This window comes from Schistocerca cancellata, chromosome 5 (assembly GCF_023864275.1).
Source record: "Schistocerca cancellata isolate TAMUIC-IGC-003103 chromosome 5, iqSchCanc2.1, whole genome shotgun sequence".
Classification (NCBI taxonomy): Eukaryota; Metazoa; Arthropoda; class Insecta; order Orthoptera; family Acrididae; genus Schistocerca; species Schistocerca cancellata.
In genome coordinates, this window is record NC_064630.1 from 491,250,206 (window position 1) to 491,273,497 (window position 23,292).

Consider the following 23,292-nt stretch of genomic DNA (forward strand, 5'->3'; position numbering starts at 1 on the left):
TAACACATAATTATTATATACCATACAATACCTTCAGGTCCAAAAAACGTCAATTTATATGGAACAATGCTGTAACTCACACAGTCAAATGCCTAAGAAAGGTTGCAGAAAATACCAGCCAGCGCTATTTTATTATTTAAGGCCTGTAAAATCTGGTAAGATGCAACTCTCAAAACTAGACAAACTCATACTTCAGACATTACATGGTTTACTTATCACATTTCTCAAAAATTATGCTAATATTTCAGTGATCCTGGGCTCTTTAATTAATGACTTACAGGCCTCCTGTGTTACTAATGCATACCTCAAAATTATCCACTGTGAAAAATGTTAGTCCGATCTGGATTGTTAATGTTCGACTACAATTCCAGGCGTTCCATTACCCATCTACATCACAGGGGAGGTGGTGCGGTTGGGAAAGGAGGAGGAGGATGGAGGTCGGTACTATTTATTGTAATGGACCCAGAGAGAACACATCTGAGTAGTGTTGAGTAGTGTTTAGGTCGACACAACCCTTCAAGTTGCCTCCATAATGCCTCGCACAGGTCTTTCATATTCTGCTATGGCTACCTACTAAGACGAAACAATACAAATGGAAATCAATTGCGAAACGTTAGGATGGAAAACAGTGTGGGGAAACAGTGCAGTCTCCCCTACTGTTCAACCGCTACATCTAAGAAGCATTAGAAATGTTTAGGAGTGGGATTAAAAATGAGGACGGATTGATAAGATTCTCTGATGACATTGCTATAGTCTATGAAAGTAGGACCTCTTGATTTGAATTTACTGTCTATTGAGCACAGAACTTGCATTAACAGTGAACCAGAGAAAGCTGAAAATAATGAGGAATAGCAGAGATAAGATTAGCCATAAGCTTGACATCATAACTGGGAACTTGTAGTAGACTGTGTGAAGGAAGTTTGATACGTTGGAAACAAAATAAAGCAGTACGGACGATGCAGAGCATACTAATATGTAATGTTTATGGCCGCGTGCACCATCGTCAGTCAAAAAGCAAGATAACGAAGGTACCGTGATCATGGTTAGAAGCAAATAGTGTTTAAAATGTCACTGAGATGCATCAACGCTATTCGCCGGTCAGCAAACCATCGTCAGCCAACCGTTCATTTGTATTGCAATGGAAGGTGATGCAAATATGTTGTTAACAAGATATAAATTCGCTCACCGCCGACTATATACATAAGTTTTCTAGATAGTCGATGGTGAGTGACGTCATTGTCATGTGCTCTCACTTTCGTCGACAAGCAGATGTGTGTTTATACCTCGCTACTAGTCCGTTCGTTTACGTTTGGCGAAATGGGCAACAAAAGTATCTGATCGTTACGACATTATGACACAGTAAACAGTAGATAGGTCGACCTCTGCGTTAACTGAGGCTCATGTATAATTTAGAGATTTAGTACATGTTTCTCATCTTCATATGTGGGATAACACTTTAGAAGGAGCGTGCTTGTGTCCCAAGCCCTTTGTTTTAGTCGGGTCGTATGGTGAGCCACAATCGGCTTGATATTCCGCCACCACCCAGGGCGAAATACGAAATACGACTTCCCTGATCATCTGGTCTCAGTTCGAAGCGGGACTCATCGCTGAAGGCAATTATACTCCAGTCAGTGAGACTGAAGGCTGAAGACCTGTCTAGAGACGCCTTGGACGGCTGTGGGACATCAGCATGACTGTTGCCCACCTTACGGTATGACAACCAGGAGAAATGATCTTTTCACAGCAGGACCTCTCTGGTTGTCACCAGCGGCACCCTTACAGCAGAGCAGTAGCCTCGTTGTCGCTTTTTTTTTTTTGTTTTGTTTTGGCCTTCATGGCAAGTCAACCTGGGCTTGCATTTAAGCAAGATCCACTGCTCGTCTTCGTTCTTTCCAAGTCCTACCTTGGTCAACAAGGCCGTCCAATATCTCCCCAACTGAGAACGTTAGGTGCATTATGGGCAGGGCCCTACAACCAATCTGGAATTTTGACGATCTAGCGCGCCAATTGGACAGAACTTGGCACGTTGTCCACCAGGAGGATATTAAGCAAATCTATTAATCAATGTCAGCCAATTAACTAAAAAAAATGGCTCTGAGAGTATGCGACTTAACTTCTGAGGTTATCAGTCGCCTAGAACGTAGAACTAATTAAACCTAACTAACCTAAGGACAGCACACACGTCCATGCCCGAGGCAGGATTCGAACCTGCGACCGTAGCAGTCGCTCGGTTCCAGACTGTAGCGCCCAGAATCGCACGGCCATTCCGGCCGGCGCCAATTAACTGCTACCAATTTGTTTGACTGTCCATTTACATCACATTAACGATTTAGTTGTGTAAGTAGGCTGTTTATGTTTTCTCTATGTAAGTAGGCTGTTTATGTTTTCTTTATGTAAGTAGGCTGTTTATGTTTTCTTATTGGCAACGTTACGTAGCGCTCTATATGCTGTTTATGTTTTCTTATTGGCAACGTTACGTAGCGCTCTATATGAAAATCACTGGCTGTGCTGTGTGCAGTCTGTGGCTAGTTTGCATTGTTGTCTGCCATTGTAGTGTTGGGCAGCGGCAGCTGGATGTGAACAGCGCGTAGCGTTGCACAGTTGGAGGTGAGCCGCCACCAGTGGTGGATGTGGGGAGAGAGATGGCGGAGTTTTGATAATTTGTAATACTGGATATTATGAACTACTGTGTATATTATGACTATTAAGTTAAATACATTGTTTGTTCTCTATTAATATCTTTCATTTGCTAACTGTCCCTATCAGTAGTTAGTGCCTTCAGTAGTTTGAATCTTTTATTTAGCTGGCAGTAGTAGCGCTCGCTGTATTGCAGTAGTTCGAGTAATAAAGATTTTTGTGAGGTAAGTGATTTCTGAAAGGTATAGTTTAATGTTTCTCAGGGCCATTCTTTTGCAAGGATCTTTGATAGTCAGATTGCGTTGCGCTAAAAACATTGTGTGTCAGTTTAAGCACAGTCTTGTATAAATTGTTCTAAGGGGACGTTTCAGTTGCAATGGGTACGTGAAGATGATTTTCAGACGATCTATTTCGTTCATCGGCTTCCCACTCACTGGAATCCGCAATAAATCTCTTCCGATATCAGTTACCTATTATCTTTCCGTCATCACATGCAAGGGTTTGTCAAATAGTTTAAATTGTCACCTAGAAAAAATCAAGATGCTGCATGAAAACTGGTTACGCTATTGGTCCTCCTGTAGATATTCGCCCACCATTGTGACGAATTCTTCCGACGGATGACTTAGCAGACAGCTTGATTGTGGAAGTATGCATTTTCGTTGTTCAGGGAACACTCCTCTTCAAAACCCTCCCTGTCGTCGTCCTACAAATACACTACTGGCCATTAAAATTGCTACACCACGAAGATGGCGTGCTACAGACACGAAAGTAAACCTACAGGAAGAAGATGCTGTGATATGCAAATGATTAGCTTTTCAGAGCATTCACACAAGACTGGCACCGGTGGCGACACCTACAACGTGCTGACATGAGGATAGTTTCCAACCGATTTCTCATACACAAACAGCAGTTGACCGTCGTTGCCTGGTGAAACGTTATTGTGATGCCTCGTGTAAGGAGGAGAAATGCGTTTTCGACTTTGATAAAGGTCGGATTGTAGCCTATTGCGACTGCGGTTTATCGTATCGCGACATTGCTGCTCTCGTTGGTTGAGATCCAATGACTGTGGGGGTAATACGGAACGCCGTGCTGGATCCCAACGCCCTCGTATCACTAGCAGTCGAGATGACAGGCATCTTATCCGCATGGCTGTAACGGATCATGCATCCACGTCTCGATCCCTGAGTCAACAGAAGGGGGCGTTTGCAAGACATCAACCATCTGCACGAACAGTTCGACGACGTTTGCAGCAGCATGGACTATCAGCTCTGAGACCATGGCTGCGGTTGCCCTTGACGCTGCATCACAGACAGGAGCGCCTGCGATGGTGTACTCAACGACGAACCTGGGTGCACGAATGACAAAATGTCATTTTTTCGGATGAATCCAGATTCTGTTTACAGCATCGTGACGGTAGCATCCGTGTTTGGCGACATCGCAGTGAACACACATTGGAAGCGTGTATTCGTCATCGCCATACTGGCGTATCACCCGGCGTGATGGTATGGGGTGCCATTGGTTACACGTCTCGGTCACCTCTTGTTCGTATTGACGGCACTTTGAACAGTGGACGTTACATTTCAGATGCTTTACGACCAGTGGCTCTACCCTTCATTCGATCCCTCCGAAACCCTACATTTCAGCAGGATAATGGACGACCGCATGTTGCAGGTCCTGTGCGGGCCTTTCTGGATACAGAAAATGTTCGACTGCTGCCCTGGCCTGCACATTCTCCAGATCTCTCACCAACTGAAAACGCCTGGTTAATGGTGGCCGAGCAACTAGCTCGTCACAATACACCAGTCACTACTCTTTACGAACTGTGGTATCGTGTTGAAGCTGCATGGGCAGCTGTACCTGTACACGCCGTCCATGCACTGTTTGACTCAATGCCCAGGCGTAACAAGGCCGTTATTAAGGCCAGAGGTGGTTGTTCTGGGTACTAATTTCTCATGATCTGTGCACCCAAATTGCGTGAAAATGTAATCACATGTCAGTTATAGTATAATATATCTGTCCAATGAATACCCGTTTATCATCTGCATTTCTTCTTGGTGTAGCAATTTTGATGGCCAGTAGTGTACTTGCCATGCCACGCAATTATTTCTTCATCCGAGGAATGAGGAAGTTACTATATGCCATATCGAAAGAATGCTGGGTGTGAGGTAAAGTTTGTTAGCCCAAAGCAGTAGCATCTACGACCGTGTCCTGTGCACAAAGAGATCGGCCGTTGTCATGGAGCAAAAACACACGTTTCGATGAATTCGTCTTGACAGTCACCTATAACATCACAGGAGATTTCGGTAGAATGCTCCTGTAATGAAATGCCGTTTACGGGCATAATTTGGTAGCTCCGTGATAAGGCAGCCCCAAAAAACAACATCGCCATGCCTGACGAGTCTTAGGTCTTAGCTACTTTTTTTCGTTGGTGACAGCATATGGTTCGATTCCTTGCTTTGTTCTATGTCTGAGTGTAATACTGCTACATTCAACAACCGTCCAAGGTGATTATGCGGCTAAGGAAGTTATTTGGATTTGCCTGACACAACATTTTCGCTGTTGTCTCCACCCGGAAAGTTTTTTGAACTGAAATACGCAGTCGTATTCGTAATGTGGCAGAAGATGTTGATAACCAATCCATGACTAATTTTACTTTTTGCACTATTCCTTCGGATGTGATACACCGGTTTTCGACCAGCCCATTCTCATTATTCCCGATTCCTATTCATCTTAACTTGTTTGACCGCACTGGAAGCTCCAGCGCCAACAAAATATTTTCGCATTGTGAGAAGACAATAGGTGACTGAAATTTCGTAAGAAGATCCGCAACGAGAAAAGTTTTTCTTTTAATAATTTCTACCCCAGATTCTGTAATATGTCCGTCACACTCTCTCCCCTATTTCTCGGTAATACAAAACGTGCTGTCCTTCTTTGAATTTTCTCGATGTACTCCATGAATCCTAACTGGGAAGTATCCCACGCCACGCGGCAATACTCCAAAAGAAGACGGACAAGTATAGTATAGGCAGTCTCTTTAGTAGATCTGTCACTTTTTTGGATAACCGCAACCAGCTGCGCGGCGAAAGACATCAGGTGGATTCGCCTGGCATTTCCCCCGACTTATATCACATGGAGCACCTGTGGGATGTGTTCGGAAGACGTACTGCAGCACGTCCTCGTACACCAACGACCATCTAGCAATTGTCAACAGCGTTGGTGGAGGAGTGGTCGCAACACCACAAGAACTCCTTACCAATTTTGATGCCAGCACGAGGACATTCATTGCCATCCGTGTGATCACACACTTTATTAACAACCACGTCCCATCTTTTGTGATGTCCAAAGTACCAAAATAAATCGCAATGACCAGTGCAACTCTCGCCGTAGAATTTAATTATCATTTACGTTCGTTACATTGCGCGTTTCTTACAGTTACCTTCTGTCCTATACTGTAGCAGCTGTTTCAATGTGTGGTCCAAGTTTCATCGAGTTATGTCGCTTCACAGTGACGAATTCTGTGTAAGATGCAACATCTTGATGTTGACGCTATTTGTCTGTGTTTGATTTAACAATAACATATGTTTTTGAGCGGGGTCCGCCTTTAGCGAAACACTTTTATGTTTTTTGTCCCAGACATGTTTCACTGCAGTTGCAGCTTCATCAGTGGATTTTCTTATTGTTATGGCTGTTAAACATAAGGAATGTTCTTTACTGCTTAAATACAGACAAATGTTAGTTTCTAAATTGTAATTACAGGTTTTTGAAGAGCACATAAAATTGGGTATTCATACCTTCTCACCACATGGTGCGGTTTTCCTGCTGTATTACGTTTCTATAGTGTCTGTTTTTCTTTACGATTTGTCAGCTGCAACTATATACAACTTAATGTAGGCAAGGCATTTGCGCAAACATTACGGTTTCTAAACTGTTGTGCCGGCCGGAGTGGCCGAGCGGTTCTAGGCGCTACAGTCTGGAACCGCGCGACCGCTACGGTCGCAGGTTCGAATCCTGCCTCGGCCATGGATGTGTGTGATGTCCTTAGGTTAGTTTGGTTTAAGTAGTCCTAAGTTCTAGGGGACTGATGAGCTCAGAAGTTAAGTCTCATAGTGCTCAGAGCAATTTGAACTATTCTAAACTGTTGTGGCTATGCCGGAGATTAATAATTTATGTGAAATTTGGTTTCTATGTGTGTGTGTGTGTGTGTGTGTGTGTGTGTGTGTGTGTGTGTGTGTGTGTGTGTGTGTGCGTGTGGCCCTCAAAGAATTATCAGATAATACCATCCTATACAACTCCCCCCCCCCCCACACACACACACATGCACACATAAACATACATACACGCACATAAAACTAAAAATAAATAAATAACTATATACAATTTTAATAATAATGTTAAATCGTCAAACCTACTATCTCCCTCCCCTCCCCCCTATCTCTCTCTCTCTCTCTCTCTCTCTCTCTCTCTCTCTCTCTCTCTCTGTGACTCTGTCTCTCTCTACCACTCCCCCTTTCCCTACACACTCACACACACACACACACACAAGCAAACAGTCTCTGAGAAATTTAAAGCAACCCCCAATGACATCTTCAACTGTTCCACGTCTGCCATCTTGTTTTCACACCTTCTACTGTTCCACTGTACGCCATCTTGTTATCAGAGCTGAAAGACAGTGACAGTGACAGTGACAGTGACAACTCAAAACACTGAACTTGACAATGAAGAATATGACGAAAAAAGGAACCGTATGTGTAACATAATGTAAATAGATACACACACAAAAACACAACCTTTCACATAAATTATTAATCTCAAGAATAGCCACAACAGTTTAGAAATTGTAATTTTTGCGTAAATGGTTTGCCTACGTATAGTTCTATATAGTTGCAGAGGGAAAAACTGTAAAGAGAAACAGACACTATAAAAACGTATACAACAGGAAAACCACACCATGTGGCCGGCCGCGGTGGCCGAGCTGTTCTAGGCGCTTCAGTCCGGAACAGCGCGACTACTACGGTCGCAGGTTCGAATCCTGCCTCGGGCATGGATCTGTGTGATGTCCTTAGATTAGTTAGGTTTAAGTAGTTCTACGTTCTAGGGGACTGATGACCTACGATGTTAAGTCCGATAGTGCTCAGAGCCATTTGAGGCACACCATGTGATAAGTAGGTATGAATAAACAATTTTATGTACTCTTCAAAAACCTGTAATTGCGATTAGAAACTAGGAGTAATATTTGTATGTATTTAAACAGTAAAGAACATTCATTTTGTTTAACAGCCATAACAATAAAAAAGTACTGATGATGCGGCAACTGCAGTGAAACATGTCTGGGACAGAAAAACAAAATCGTGTTTTGCTAAAGGCTGACCTCACTCAAAAACCTGTGTAAGGTACTTTCTTCCATAAGTTTTGCACAGCAGTGTAATGTTCTGGGCAGTTGTTGCTTAATATGAAATATTGTCGCGCAGAGAAGAAGGGGCGGTACTCACGGTGACGTTGGCGGCGTGCCGGACGAGCGCCTTGGCGGACTTGGTGGAGAGGCAGGCGCGCAGGCCCGGCGCGTCCCGCAGCTGCTCCGGCGGGCAGCCCACCAGCTCGCCCAGGCGGAAGGCCCTCCTGCGCGCCTCGGCGGTAGACACGTGCGCCCACGGGCTCAGCCCCGTGCCGGACAGCGACACCACCGCCGAGAACCGGTCTGCGGCACCACACCACACAACACTGATCACTCCCGCACCAAATGTAGTCAAATATCGTTGCGCCTGCAAGAGGCATGCTGCGACTGCTATCTCGTTGTGGACGTGCACGACTTACAAGGAGACAGCACGACTGTGGGGTCGGGTATTTGTCCGAAATTTTGTGTGGTGAAAGAGGACCCCTAACACCTCACGTGGTTAAAATATTAGGACGCACTACCCCGAAAATCTCGGGAAAAATCGATCCAAAGTTTCTTAGGTGCCATACGAGTACAAAATGTTAGAGCATTGCCGAGCCGCCTTCGGTCCTAGTTGTTTAGGGCTGGTACTCTTACGCCAGAGGTCTCGGGTTCGATTCCTCCACCGGCACTTTTTTTTTCTTCTGTTTCATTTTCTTTTGTTATTCCACAATTATTCAGAAAGTTTCCCAAACCTACATTATCTTTAACAAATTATTTACGATATTGAATAAAATTATTTTCTTTTTTTCCAACAACACAATTCATGGCGGTGGGTTTTCCATTTTTCATTGTAAAGTATATGAGGGAAAAACATTTTAATCAGAATAACCAAGTCGATTGGGAAACATTCAATATATATAAACAAGGAACGCAGTGGTAATTATCGTAAAAACAAACAAAGCAATATATTTTGCGCCATCTTGCGCAACATATAAAAACGGATTTTTTAGAATCACAGGGTGTTTGCAATAAATCTGTACAAAAACATGCCCCATTAACATTTACGAAGAGTTTTTGACAATTTTGAGGCAAACCAGGAATATTGAATCACATCTCGGAATATTGGTGACGATAATTGATGGTGAATTATAGAAGGAATTTTTATACAATCTTCCCGGGAATTAATTTCACGATTCTCCTGTAACAATGCGCTGCAATTTTGCAAGCAACAGAAGGAAAAAAAAGTACTAGAGGAGAAATCGAACCTGTCACCTCTGCCATAACGGTCCGAGCGCTAACCATATAGGTCAAACGGCGGCTCGGGAATGGTCTAACATTTTATACTTATACGGCACCTAAGGAAGTTTGGATCGATTTTTCTCGGGATTTTCAGAGTAGTGCGTCCTAATATTTTAACCACGTGAGGTGTTAGGGGTCCTCTTTCACCACACAAAATTTCGGACAAATCCCCGACCCCACGGTCGTGCCGTCACCTTGTTAGTAGTAAGTACACTTTCTTCGCCGCGCGGGATTAGCTGAGCGGTCTGGACGCTGCAGTCATGGACTGTGCGGCTGGTCCCGGCGGAGGTTCGAGTCCTCCCTCAGGCATGGGTGTGTGTGTTTGTCCTTAGGATAATTTAGGTTAAGTAGTGTGTAAGTTTAGGGACTGATGACCTTAGTAGTTAAGTTCCGTAGGATTTCACACACATTTGAACAATTGAACACTTTCTCCTTGCTCTTAGGGCACGAAAACCTAGAGACATGCATTGGTTTTCTGCGTGTTCCAGTAATTCGAAAACACAACAAATGCTGTAAATTTTTGATTCTCAGGCCAAAGCAAGCAGGTGTAGACAGATGTGAAAATTACCGAACTATCAGTTTAACAAGTGACAGCTGCAAAATACTAACGCGAATTCCTTACAGACGAAAGGAAAAACTGGTAGAAGCCGACCTCGGGGAAGATCATTTTGGATTCCGTAGAAATATTGGAACACGTGAGGCAATACTGACCATACGACTTATCTTAGAAGAAAGATTAGGGAAAGGCAAAACTACGTTTCTAGCATTTGTAGACTTAGAGAAAGCTTTTGACGATGTTGACTGGAATACCCTCTTTCAAATTCTAAAGGTGGAAGGGGTAAAATACAGGGAGCGAAAGGCTATTTACAATTTGTACAGAAACCAGATGGCAGTTATAAGAGTCGAGGGACATGAAAGGGAAGCAGCGGTTGGGAAGGGAGTGAGACAGGGTTGTAGCCTCTCCCCGATGTTATTCGATCTGTATATTGAGCAAGCAGTAAAGGAAACAAAAGAAAAATTCGGAGTAGGAATTAAAATCCATGGAGAAGAAATAAAAGCTTTGAGGTTTGCCGATGACATTGTAATTCTGTCAACCACAACAAAGGACTTGGAAGAGCAGTTGAACGGAATGGACAGTGTCTTGAAAGGAGGATATAAGATGAACATCAACAAAAGCAAAATGAGGATAATGGAATGTAGTCGAATTAACTAGGGTGATGTTGCGGCAATTAGATTAGGAAATGAGACGCTTAAAGTAGTAAAGAAGTTTCGCTATTTTGGGAGCAAAATGACTCATGATGGTCGAAGTAGAGAGGACATAAAATGTAAACTGGCAATAGCAAGGAAAGCGTTTCTGAAGAAGAGAAATTTGTTAACATCGAGTATAGATTTAAGTGTCAGGAAGTCGTTCCTGAAAGTATTTGTATGGAGTGTAGCCATGTATGGAAGTGAAACGTGGACGATAAATAGTTTGGACAAGAAAAGAATAGAAGCTTTCGAAATGTGGTGCTACAGAAGAATGCTGAAGATTAGATCGGTAGATCACATAAATAATGAGGTGATATTGAATGGAATTGGGAAGAAGAGGAGTTGTGGCACAACTTGACAAGAAGAAGGGACCGGTTGGTAGGACATCTTCTGAGACATCAAGGGATCACAAATTTAGCACTGGAGGGCAGCGTGGAGGGTAAAAATCGTAGAGGGAGACCAAGAGATGAATACACTAAGCAGATTCAGAAGGATGTAGATTGCAGTAGGTACTGGGAGATGAAGAAGCTAGCACAGGATAGAGTAGCATGGAGAGCTGCATCAAACCAGTCTCAGGACTGAAGACCACAACAACAACAACTATGTACTGTGATCTTTCTAAGAGGAAAGCACGGATCCAGTCGCATAACTGAAGCAATACTCCGTAGGCACGCAATTTGAGGTCTTTTCTCATGGACGGTCTCGAAATTCTTTTGGAAATCTAAAATACGGAATCAATCTGAGTCCCCTGTCGGCAGCACTCGTTACTTAATGGAAAGAAAGAGCTAGTCATATTTCAACAGAACACTATTTCTGATTACATGCTAACTGAGTATCAATACGACGCAACATTCGAACACACCATATTTTCTGAAATCCCTACTGAAAATAGACGTCAGTGATATGAGTCTGTAATTTAACCGATTACTCCTATTTCCTTTCTTGGGTATTCGTGTGACATGTGGAACGCTCCAATCTTTTGGTACGTATCTTCTGTCGAGCGAACGGTTGTTTATGATTGCTAAGTATGACGCTATTGTATCAGCATACTATAAAGCAAGAAGAAAGATTAAGGAAAGGCAAACCTACGTTTACAGCATTTGTAGACTTAGAGAAAGCTTTTGACAATGTTGACTGGAATACTCTCTTTCAAATTCTGAAGGTGGAAGGGGTAAAATATAGGGAGCGAATGGCTATTTATAATTTATACAGAAACCAGATGGCAGTTATAAGAGTCGAGGGACATGAAAGGGAAGCAGTGGCTGGGAAGGGAGTAAGACAGGGTTGTAGCCTTTCCCCGATGTTATTCAATCTCTATATTGAGCAAGCAGTAAAGGAAACAAAAGAAAAATTTGGAGTAGGTATTAAAATCCATGGAGAAGAAATCAAAACTTTGAGGTTCGCCGATGACATTGTAATTCTGTCAGAGACAGCAAAGGACTTGGAAGAGCAGTTGAACGGAATGGATGGTGTCTTGAAGGGAGGATATAAGATGAACATCAACAAAAGCAAAACGCGGATAATGGAATGTAGTCGAATTAAGTCGGGTGATGCTGAGGGTATTAGATTAGGAAATGAGACACTTAAAGTAGTAAAGGAGTTTTGCTATTTGGGGAGCAAAATAACTGATGATGGTCGAAGTAGAGAGGATATAAAATGTAGACTGGCAATGGCAAGGAAAGCGTTTCTCAAGAAGAGAAATTTGTTAACATCGAGTATAGATTTAAGTGTCAGGAAGTCGTTCCTGAAAGTATTTGTATGGAGTGTAGCCATGTATGGAAGTGAAACATGGACGGTAAATAGTTTGGACAAGAAGAGAATAGAAGCTTTTGAAATGTGGTGCTACAGAAGAATGCTGAAGATTAGATGGGTAGATCACATAACTAATGAGGAAGTATTGAATAGGATTGGGGAGAAGAGAAGTTTGTGGCACAACTTGACCAGAAGAAGGGATCGGTTGGTAGGACATGTTCTGAGGCATCAAGGGATCACCAATTTAGTATTGGAGGGCAGCGTGGAGGGTAAAAATCATAGGGGGAGACCAAGAGATGAATACACTAAGCAGATTCAGAACTATGTAGGTTGCAGTAGGTACTGGGAGATGAAGAAGCTTGCACAGGATAGAGTAGCATGGAGAGCTGCATCAAACCAGTCTCAGGACTGAAGACCACAACAACAACAACTATAAAGCAAAGTTATTGGTATACTGTCTGAACCAGAAGACTTGTCTTTATTAAGTGTTTTATAAGTCACCTAACTACACAGAGGATATTTACTTTTAAGTTACTTATTTTGTCAGTTGCTCTCGACACGAACCCACGTTGGGAATAGAAACAAATTCCGTTCTTGGGCGTGCTAGTCAATCGGAGACGCGACTACTCACTAAGACACAGGATTTGCCGTAAACTGACTATTACAGAGTTATATTTGCATGTTTTCAGCTTTCATCCACCTGCACTACGAGAAGGCATCCTCAGCTCACTAGCCCACAGCTATCGTGAAGTGTAAGTCGGAGAGAGCTTAAAAGACAGCAGACCGTTTTCCCGAACAACAGTTAGAATCACTGTCAGGTCAAACGTGCCATAAAACTGAAAGGGCTTTCAGAGGAAGGAGATAAACCTGTTGCGATGGCGTTTATCCCTGACATCGGTAACACATTCGCAAAAACTGGCAGAATACTCTGCAATGTCACAAAATACGATATCACCAGATGAAACCGGGATCAAAAGTAGAAACTGAATTATTTGGAATTACTTGGAATTATTATAATTATTGTAATATAATAATATATTATAATATAGTACATTTGGAATTACTTGGAATTATTATAATTATTGTAATATAATAATATAGTATATTAATATAATAATTATTTGGAACAAATTGCAACGAAAAGCTGTCGTCAGAAAGCAGCGGAAGATCTGCATATTCGTGTATTCAATTAGACTCAGCTTGTCGCCGCCCAAACAGGCTACACATACAAGAGAAGGGCAGCGTTAACTGAGCGAGTGACCGCTATCCCGACACGCTCAGCATGATGACGGGGTCTGCCCCTCGGAATATGCCGACAGATGCTAATTTTCAAGCAAGTCATCCCTATGCACGTCAAACGGAATTTTCCAGGGAGTCCCTGATAGGGGATAATACAGGGCAGACGGGTACAAAAGGCAGGACCTACCACCAAGTTGAAGGACAGTACAGTAGGCTTCTGTGACACTACCCCTCTTTCGCTCATTGCCAGGCTGTTGACAGTTAGAGATATCAGCAAATTCCATCACGAGGACGCGGGTTTGCAGGCAGTTGACTTCAAGTGCTGCGAAGTGAGAGTTCTTCAAATGTTCAAATGTGTGTGAAGTCTTATGGGACTTAACTGCTAAGGTCATCAGTCCCTAAGCTTACACACTACTTAACCTAAATTATCCTAAGGACGAACACACACACCCATGTCCGAGGGAGGACTCGAACCTCCGCCGGGATCAACCGCACAGTCCATGACTGCAGCGCCTTAGACCGCTCGGCTAATCCCGCGAAGCGAAAGTTCTTTAGGGATCATTGAGAAAGAGGCCGTCAGTCAGCACTGCCAGGAATAGACTTCCACAGTTATGAAATTATTATAACTTTCATTTACCCTTGGCTTTCTTGAGAATTACACCGAGTTCTGTACCCCTGACAACACTTTTCAGCTTATGGGCGAGTCACAGTTGGAGTTCTGGAGGCTGCCCACGCTATCGTCCATCGTAAATAGCGTCGATTGAGGTAAGACCACAATCATCCCTCTCGGGACACGGCAGCAAACATTACGTTAAGTGTATGTTTCACCCGCCGCCCAAACTCAAAGTCTTGTTGGAGCCTGCTACGGACGGCCTTGGGCTGTGAAAACAAGTGAGGGTAAAAACGGGCGATTGAGGAAATACGGGTGGATCAGAAGCTCACGGAGATAAGTAACAACTAAACAAGCTGTGGTGGAGCACGGCGTCTCCAATGGTCGTAGCATTAATTGTGACGACACCAAATTGTTGAAACAGATCAAAAAGATGTGCCATTGTGTTTTAAAGGAATCTGTAGAAATCCGGCTATACGGTGAGCTGATAAAGACATCGGATTCCAACTAACTGAGGCTTGAGCGTGTTCAAAGCAAAGCTACAGTCTGTGGGACAATCCATTCACGCCACGCCAACTGACGAGCACACCATGTAGGCCTGACTACTCAACATCAGAGGCGTCCCGACCTCCGGGCAGATTAAAGCACTTCACAGGAAAAGTGACAAGACAGACTTAAACAATTATCGTCCAGTTTCCTTAATGATGGCTTTTTCTAAAATATTCGAAAAAGTAGGAACAGTTTACTTAGCATATAACAGTTTGGATTGTAGAAGGGATATTCCACTGAGGATGCTATCTATACATACATTCATCAAACATTAGAAGTCTTAAATAATAATATACCGCCAGTTGGTATATTTTGTGATATTTTAAATATGTCTGACTGTGTAGGTCATGCTATTCTCCTAGAGAAACTCAAGTTTCATGGAACTCCTGGCTTTACGCACAACTGGTTTGAAACCTATTTGGCAAACAGAATGAAAAAAGTTTTGCTGAATAATTCAGTGTCGTAAATGTAGAACATTATAGTGACTGGGGTAAAAATTACAAAGGAAGTCCCACAGAATTCAGATTTGGGTTCACTCATGTTCCGTATATTTATCCAAATGAAGTTCGTCTAACTATCAACAAGCAAACTTTGTATTTTTTGAAAACGAGATTAGTGTTACAATAAATCCCATTAGATGGAGAGCAACAGGAGAGTTGGTAAATGACACTAAAAAGATTTATAAAATGGTTCTCAGAAGATGGACTCTCCCTAAATTTTGAAAAACGCACTATATTCAGTTCTGTATAGAAAATAGTCGTATCAACAGTTGATGCAGCACATGAGCAGAATCAGTAACGAAGGTACAGTGTTCTAAATGTTTCATCGGACATGTTGATGAAAACTTGAACCGGGAGAAGCATATTACTCAGCTTCTCAAACAGTTAAGTCCAGCTACTTTTGCTCTTATATAATTATTAGTCTTACAAGCAGATGTTCAAATTCCTGACATATTTTGCGTGTTTCTACTCACTAATGTTTTACGGAATAGTTTTTTGAGGTAGCTGATGACTTATAAAGAAAATATTGATCGCACAAAAGAGACCTGTAAGAATAATTTCTGATGTTCACCCATCGATATCATGAAGACATCTTTACTGCGCCGTCACAATACACAAATTCGCTAATTAAATTCCTCATAAGTAATCCAGCGCAATTTGAGAAGTACAATGATATCGAGATCTACAACACTAGAGGGAAAAATGACAATTATTACCCAGTTAAAGCTCTCAGTGGCTCCTGGGCGACTCCCATTTTATTGACAAATTTCTGCATAAGAACTGGTAGACAGCAAAAAGAAACATCTGTAGTTATAATGTTACCATAAATCCGTCTTGATTGCAATTTTTTTTTATTATTCATATGACCGGTTACTTCAGATCTTCAGATCTGATATTTCAGTTACAGGAGTAACCCGTCCAAATCCAGCAACTTTCACATGCTACGTAGCATGTGAAAGTTGCTGGATTTGGACGGGTTACTCCTGTAACTGAAATATCAGATCTGAAGATGGTTCTGAATGAACCGAAACCGGTCATATGAATAATAAAAAAAAAATTTTGCAATCAAGACGGATTTTAAGTAACATTATAAAATCACTGATTGCTGTTATCCCATAATACGTTATGTCTGTTTTTGTAACATCTGTAGTTGCATGATTAGGACTCAAAATAATAATGTTTTCATAAATATTAACACTAATTTTTGTGACGGCTCCCAAACCCAAGGTCCTCGACGGTGCTTTTGGAGCAGCCACCACAAATTGTATAAAGCGTGGGTAGTGACCAGGCTGTAGCTAAAGTAATTAACGACAAGAATTGCGCCAGCTAGAATGAAGAGAGAACTTTTCTATATTTCTGACGAAACGTGCACCAGCAATACAACTCCAAGTAATATCCAAGAGTAATCCGTGTACTGAGCCTAGTCGAATACAATAGCAAATATCACACTGCAATGGCTCCGCTATAAACTCCACGGAAGGCTAGCAATATACAATCGACAATAGACTGTCCGTCTCGGGGCCAGCGCTTCTCCTTATATGCAAAAGGCAGAGGGCGCTGCGGACCCGAGCTCAGCCATGGCGCGACCTCTTCCGTCGGCGGTAATGCCCTGAGACGCCGACGGCCGCGACAGGAACTGTGGCCAGCGATGTCACGGTCAGGGCGCGCGTGCGCGAGTTGGTTGGTTGGTTTGGTCCGTGGATACAACACTAATCATGTAAACACATCCTGTAAACTCACTCGTTACATACCATTTTGATAAAAGAATCGGTCAAATGATCTATGGAACATGTATCGAACTAAGTAACTAAACTGCTAACAAAGGCATTGTTAACCATTGTAAATGTAAGGTTGCAGACGTAAACTTGTCACCTCGAAAAATCAGCAATATGTAATTAATTTCTTCGTTGAGTCCCAATAAACACTGAAATCACCGCGTCACAGTACCACAGTTTGCCGCTCGAGGAGCCAAAACAAAATGGTGGAGTTTACTGCATTTGAAGAGGAGGAGCTCTGCAACAGTCCATACCGAGTTGATGAAGTGTGCACCACTTCACCACCGTTACGTGGCGCGGACTCTCCCAGTAATGTTCAACAACTTTCTGCGAAGAAACCTATATAGCAATGGAAATGGAGGCGGTGATGGTGGAAGACGCTGTAGCACAACCGAGGCGATAGTGGAGAAAGTGGTGATGAGTCATAGAGCATATTCCAACACTTTTCACGACATTTTGAACAGGATCAAGGTTACTACCCGGCAAACGGGTCTGTTCACACCTCTTCAGGATGTCCGCCGAATAATTCAGCAGTGGAAATACCGCGGGCCAATCCAAATGTCTTATGTAGCCGCCTGATCGTCATGGGTGGGTTCTGTGTGTGTCAATATGTCCACGAGACGAAGCAACAAAGCAAGTAATGAAAATGTGTGTATTCACCATCGCTGATAAAGGCAAAGACTTCCACCAGCATCTTGCTAGGTGATGCCGAGTGTTTCTTGGGACATCCATAGTGTGATGCCAACAAATTCCACCCAAAAGGAGCAATCGACTTAAATTTCCTGAAGAGGTGATAATTAAAACTTCATGACTACCGCTTTCAGGCGGAACACTACTTATGTAATTATAGATTTCTTTACTTCATTGTCAAGGTTAAGGACTTAAGGTCCTCTGTTACATGTAACCATAAATCCTTCGAAGTTCTCTTTACAGTTGACAGCATAATGTGCGTAGTCCATGAGTCATACGTAAGAATGATAACAACAACGAACATACACTGATGAGCCAAAAAAACTGGTACACCTGCCTAATATCGTGTAGGGCCCCGCGAGCACGCAGAAGTGCCGCAGCACGACTTGGCATGGACTTGACTAATGTCTGAAGTAGTGCTGTAGGTAACAGCGCCATGAAACCTGCAAGGCTGTCCATCAATCCGTAACAGTACGAATGGATGAGATCGCTTCTGAACAGTACGTTGCAAGGCATCCCAGATATGCTCAATAGTGTTATGTCTGGGGAGTTTGGTGGCTAGCAGGAGTTTTAAAAAAAAGAAGAGTGTTCCTGGGGCCACTCTGTAGCATTTCTGGACGTGCGGGGTGTCTCATTGTCTTGCCAGAATTGCCCAAGTCCGTCGGAATGCACAATGGGCATGAATGGACGCAAGTGGCCATACAGGATGCTTTACGTACGTGTCACCTGTCAGAGTCGTATCCACACGATTTAGGGGCCCCATATCACTCCAACTGCACACTCCCAACACCATTTCAAGCCTCCACCAGATTTAACAGTCCCTGGCTGACATGCAGGGTCCCTGGATTCATCCTGTTGTCTCCATACCCGCACACGTCCATCCGCTCGATACAATTTTAAACGAGACTAGTCCGACAAGGAAACATGTGTCCAGTCATCAATAGTCCAATGTTGCTGTTGACGGACCCAGGTGAAGCGTGCAGTCATCAAGGGTATACGAGTGGGCCGTTTGGTCCGAAAGCCCATATCGTTGTTGTTTCGTTGAAAAGTTCGCACGTTGCACTTGTTGATGACCCAGCATTGAAATCTGAAGTAATTTGGGGAGGGCTGTACTTCTGTCACATTGAACGATTCTCTTCGATCATCATTGCTCCCGTTCTTGCAAGATCTTTTTCCGGTCGAACCGATGACGGAGATTTGATGTTTTACCGAACTGCTGATATTCACGGTACACACGTGAAATGGTCGTACGTAAAAATCTCCACTTCATCGCTACCTCGAATTTTCTGTGCTCCATTCCACGTGCGCCAACTATAACAACACGTTCACACTCACTTAAATCTTGATAACGTGCCAGTGTAGCAGCAAAAACCGATCTAACCACTGCGCCAGACACTTGTTGTCTTACGCAGGCGCTGCCGACAGCAGCGCCGTATTCTGTCTGTTTACATATCTCTGTATTTGAATACGCATGCCTATACCAGTTTCTCTGACGATTCAGAGCAATTATTACATTAAGATCATAGACCAACGAAAAATTGTTTTTGAAAAACTTTTTTTACTTTGATATCTGATCTTTATAGATTTTTATGAGCTGAATCCAAATCTAGCCTTACTGTTTTAGTGTCATCCGTAGTTTTCGAGCAATGTGCTTTTACTGTATCGCATAAAAATCCTATGCTATACGGTAAAGGAGGAAATTAATGAAACGCTTTGTTACAACATAAGCATGGTTTGTATTTACAGTAAGATACTTAAAACAATGATATGTGTTAATAGAGGTTTCACTTGTGAGCTGGAATTGGCTTTTATTATCTTTCTCTTTTTTCTTTGAAGCTTTTTGTGTAGTTTTTCTACGATAAGTCGCTTGGCAAAGTTCTCGGTGAAGTGGCCAACAGTAGTCCCCCACCATGTTGGTGTTCCAGCGGCCTTGGTAGCGTTTTTCCATCATTTTAATGTCCTGGTGAATACGCTCTCCTTGCTCCTCACTAACATCTCCCATATTGTCCGGGAAGTGACTGTTCAAAACGTGAACTTTCAGGCTCATTGAACACCCTGAAGTTTTAATTTTCTTTTACATTGTAGTTATAATAGAAACATATTCTGTGTCTTTGTCATGTCCTAAGAACTTTGTAACGACTTGTTTGAATGATACCCATGCTTCTTTCTCATTTAAGGTCATTGTGGATTCAAAGTTAACATCAAACATCAATTATCTAATGTCAGGTCCGACAAAGACGCCTTCTTTTAGTTTAGCATCTGAAAGGTGTGGAAACATTTGGCAGAAATACTTAAAAATGTCCCTTCTTTAGGCAAAGCCTTTGCAGACTGTTTCATTAGGCCTCTATATGTAGAGATGGTAGGAGCAGGTTTTTTGGATCTACAAGGTTTTTGCGTATCATGTTCTTCTCAACAGGTTTTAAAGACTCCCTCACAGGCCAGTTCTTTCTGCACCAGTGTTGATTGCTAGCCATACAGTCCCCTTCACACAAGAAACATGGAAATTTGGTAAAGACACCTTGCTGACCAAGGAGCATGCATGTTACTTTTAGATCGCCACAATCATCCAACCACGAGTAGAATAGCTAATTTTATTTAGCACTATTTCTAGGTTTTCATAGCTTTCTTTCATATGTACAGAATGTCCAACAGGTATAGATGTATACATGTTACCACTGTGTAATAAAACACCCTTTAAACTAGTTTTGGATGAATCAATAAACAGCCTCTAGTCTTCCTTTTTGTATTCAATACCAAACTCATTCATCAGACTGGTAATGTCTGGGCAGTACACTAAATCGCCTTTTGTTGAAAAAACTTGAAAAATTGCTGCTTTCTCTTCTTATACATGTATATACTAGTTCCAACTGCAAATAAGTTCTTTTCTTTTAATCTAGATGCAAGTAATTCAGCTTTTTCTTTCGTTAAGCCCAGATCCCTATCCAAATCGTCAAGCTCGGTCTGAGTAAACAATCTGGACTTTCTGTATTACAGTAGAATTCATTATCATCTGATTCGTGTAAATCAGACTGTACATCAGAAAATACTTATGTTGGAATATAATTTAAATCGTCTGGTGGTTCAGGAACCGGAAAATCTACATCATGTCCTTCTGGTCGGATGGCGGAAGGAAGGTTAGGGTAGTTTATTACCTTCTTGTTTTTCGAATTATGACCAGTAATATCAACACCGAAAAAGTAAGAATCATTAGAATGGTTTCTTGGCTCCCTCCGTATCATAGGAACAGCAAATCTAAAGGCTTGTTTTCTCCTTTTTGGACCATTTTGTCAGATCTTCAATACACACATAACATATCTACGTATCTTATGCAGTGCCCAAGATTTATCTTGATCACCAAGTTTAGATCCAAAGTAATATAGATAAACCTTTTTCACAAAGTCCGTAATGTTTCTTTGGTGTTTTTTTAATCACAAATTCACCACAAATATAACAAAAATTGTCAGCAGACATTTTACAACCACAATTAGACATTGTACTGAACACATGTACAGGAAATGGGAAAGTGAGGTTAGGTTGACAGTAAACAAAACACCATCTGTTAACACAAAAATAGAATCGACCTTTTTTGCCAGCAAATGTTTTTCAGCAGTGCTACCAAAGTCATATACAGTCGTTACACCTCCTTTAAAAAATCGGTTAATTTAATAAATTTAAATGTAAAATGTGAATAATGGTGAGTGATACAGCTTTTTAAGTTTTAAATTTGGATTTCCCACCCTAAAAAACATAAGGATAGGGTAATCTCAGCAAAAACGTCTTTCCATCGTCGGCCTGTGTATCCATTTTGATGCAGCCAAGGCCTTCGCCTGTGACCACTGCTACCCGCACTACAGGTGTGGTGTGCAGGTTGCCCATGCTGTGCTCCGCAGGAGTCACTCCCTTCACTGATTGTTCGGCAACGGTGCGCTAGGAATGGCATATTAAACGTACAGGCTGGTTGTGCTCAAAACACGTCTTTTTCGACGTGGAACACTAGCCGGACACACAGACACCTTCGACGCTAGCTGCACCACGAGAGGTGCTATCCCCGAGACCCGTGCTACGTGCATCCCGAACTACAGTCAGAACACTACTTTGCCTTCGCGAATCACGTAGCATCCAAACATCGAGGCGATATTACTCCACTGTGTATGTATTTTGAATGGCAACTGGTTGCTCTCCCCAGTTTAGTCCGTTGAGCCACTGCAAGCAATTCCGAAGCACAGAGACCACCAAGATGTACAGCACGCAGTTCTGTCGGCAGCCTGATTTGGAGATCATGCACTGCAGCCACTATAGCCCGGGGAACTTCGCCTCCTCCGACTTGGTCTACCTTGGACTCAATGCTCGAAGACTGGTATTCTTATATGGAACTAAGGCTATCTACTGTGCTCAGCAATTGCCGTCACTATGCTATCGAACGTTACTGGTTATGAACTGCAGGTTAAAACTGAAGAAACTACAAAAAGGCAGGAATTGAAGGATATGGGACCTGGATAAACTGAAAGATCCAGGGGTTGTAGAGTGTTTCAGGGGGAGCGATAGGGAACAATTGACAGGAACAGCGGAAAGCAATATAGAAGCAGAATGGGTAGCTTTGAGAGATGAAATAGTGAAGGCAGCATAGGATCAAATAGGTAAAAAGATGAGTGCTAGAAAATATCCTTTGGTAACACAAGAGGAACTGAATTTAATCGATGAAAGGAGAAAACACAAAAATGCAATACATGAAGCAGGCGAAAGGGAATACAAATGACCGAAAAATGAGATTGTCAGGAAGGACAAATTGGCTAGGCATGAACAGCTAGAGGACAAATGTAAGGATGTGGAAGCACATATCACTAGGGGTAAGATAAATACCGCCTACAGGAAAATTAAAGAGACCTTTGGAGAAAAGAAAACCACTTGTATAAATCAGGTTACCCTCCATTCAGAGGCAGTTGCACGCAGCGACTGTTATATCGAGTTGTAAATAATAGATTTCAGCTATCAGTCGTCCGTTTGAAATCTAGATCTGCCAGTCAAATTTAAAAAGCACGACTGATAGCTGAAATCTATTATTTACAATACTTGTATAAATATCAAGAGCTCGGATGGAAAACCAGTCCTAAGCAAAGAAGGGAAGGCAGAAAGGTGGAAGAAGTGTATATAGGGCCTATACAAAGGAGATGCACTTGAGGGAAATGTTACGGAAATGGATGAGCACGTAGAGGAAGACAAGGGAAGAATTTGACAAAGCACTCAAAGACCTATCTCGAAATAAGGTCCCGGGAGTAGACAACATTTCCTTAGAACTACCGACAGCCTTGGGAGAGCCAGCCATGACGTAACTCTTCCATCTGGTGAGGACAATGTACGAGACAGAAAAACTTCAACAAGAATATAATAATCCCAGTTCCAAAGAAAGCAGATGCTGCCAGTCGTGAAAATTACCGAACTATCAGTTTAATGAGTCACGGCTGCATAATACATACACGAATCCTTTACAGAAGAATGGAAAAACTCGTAGAAGCTGACCTTGGGAAAGATCAGTTTGGATTCCGGCAAAATGTAGGAACACACGAAGCAATACTGACACTACGACTTCTCATAGAGACTGGCTAAGGAAAGGTAAACATA

General features: G+C 42.4%; 1 protein-coding gene across 1 annotated transcript in view; it reads right to left on the reverse strand.

Annotated features, from left to right (window-relative positions):
- LOC126188619 (venom carboxylesterase-6-like) overlaps positions 1-23,292 on the reverse strand; it is a 122,465-nt gene that overhangs the window by 42,483 nt on the left and 56,690 nt on the right. The window contains exon 5 of the mRNA XM_049930221.1: positions 8,127-8,332. Within this exon, the coding sequence (XP_049786178.1) occupies positions 8,127-8,332 (206 nt within the window). The remainder of the gene's footprint in view (positions 1-8,126; positions 8,333-23,292) is intronic.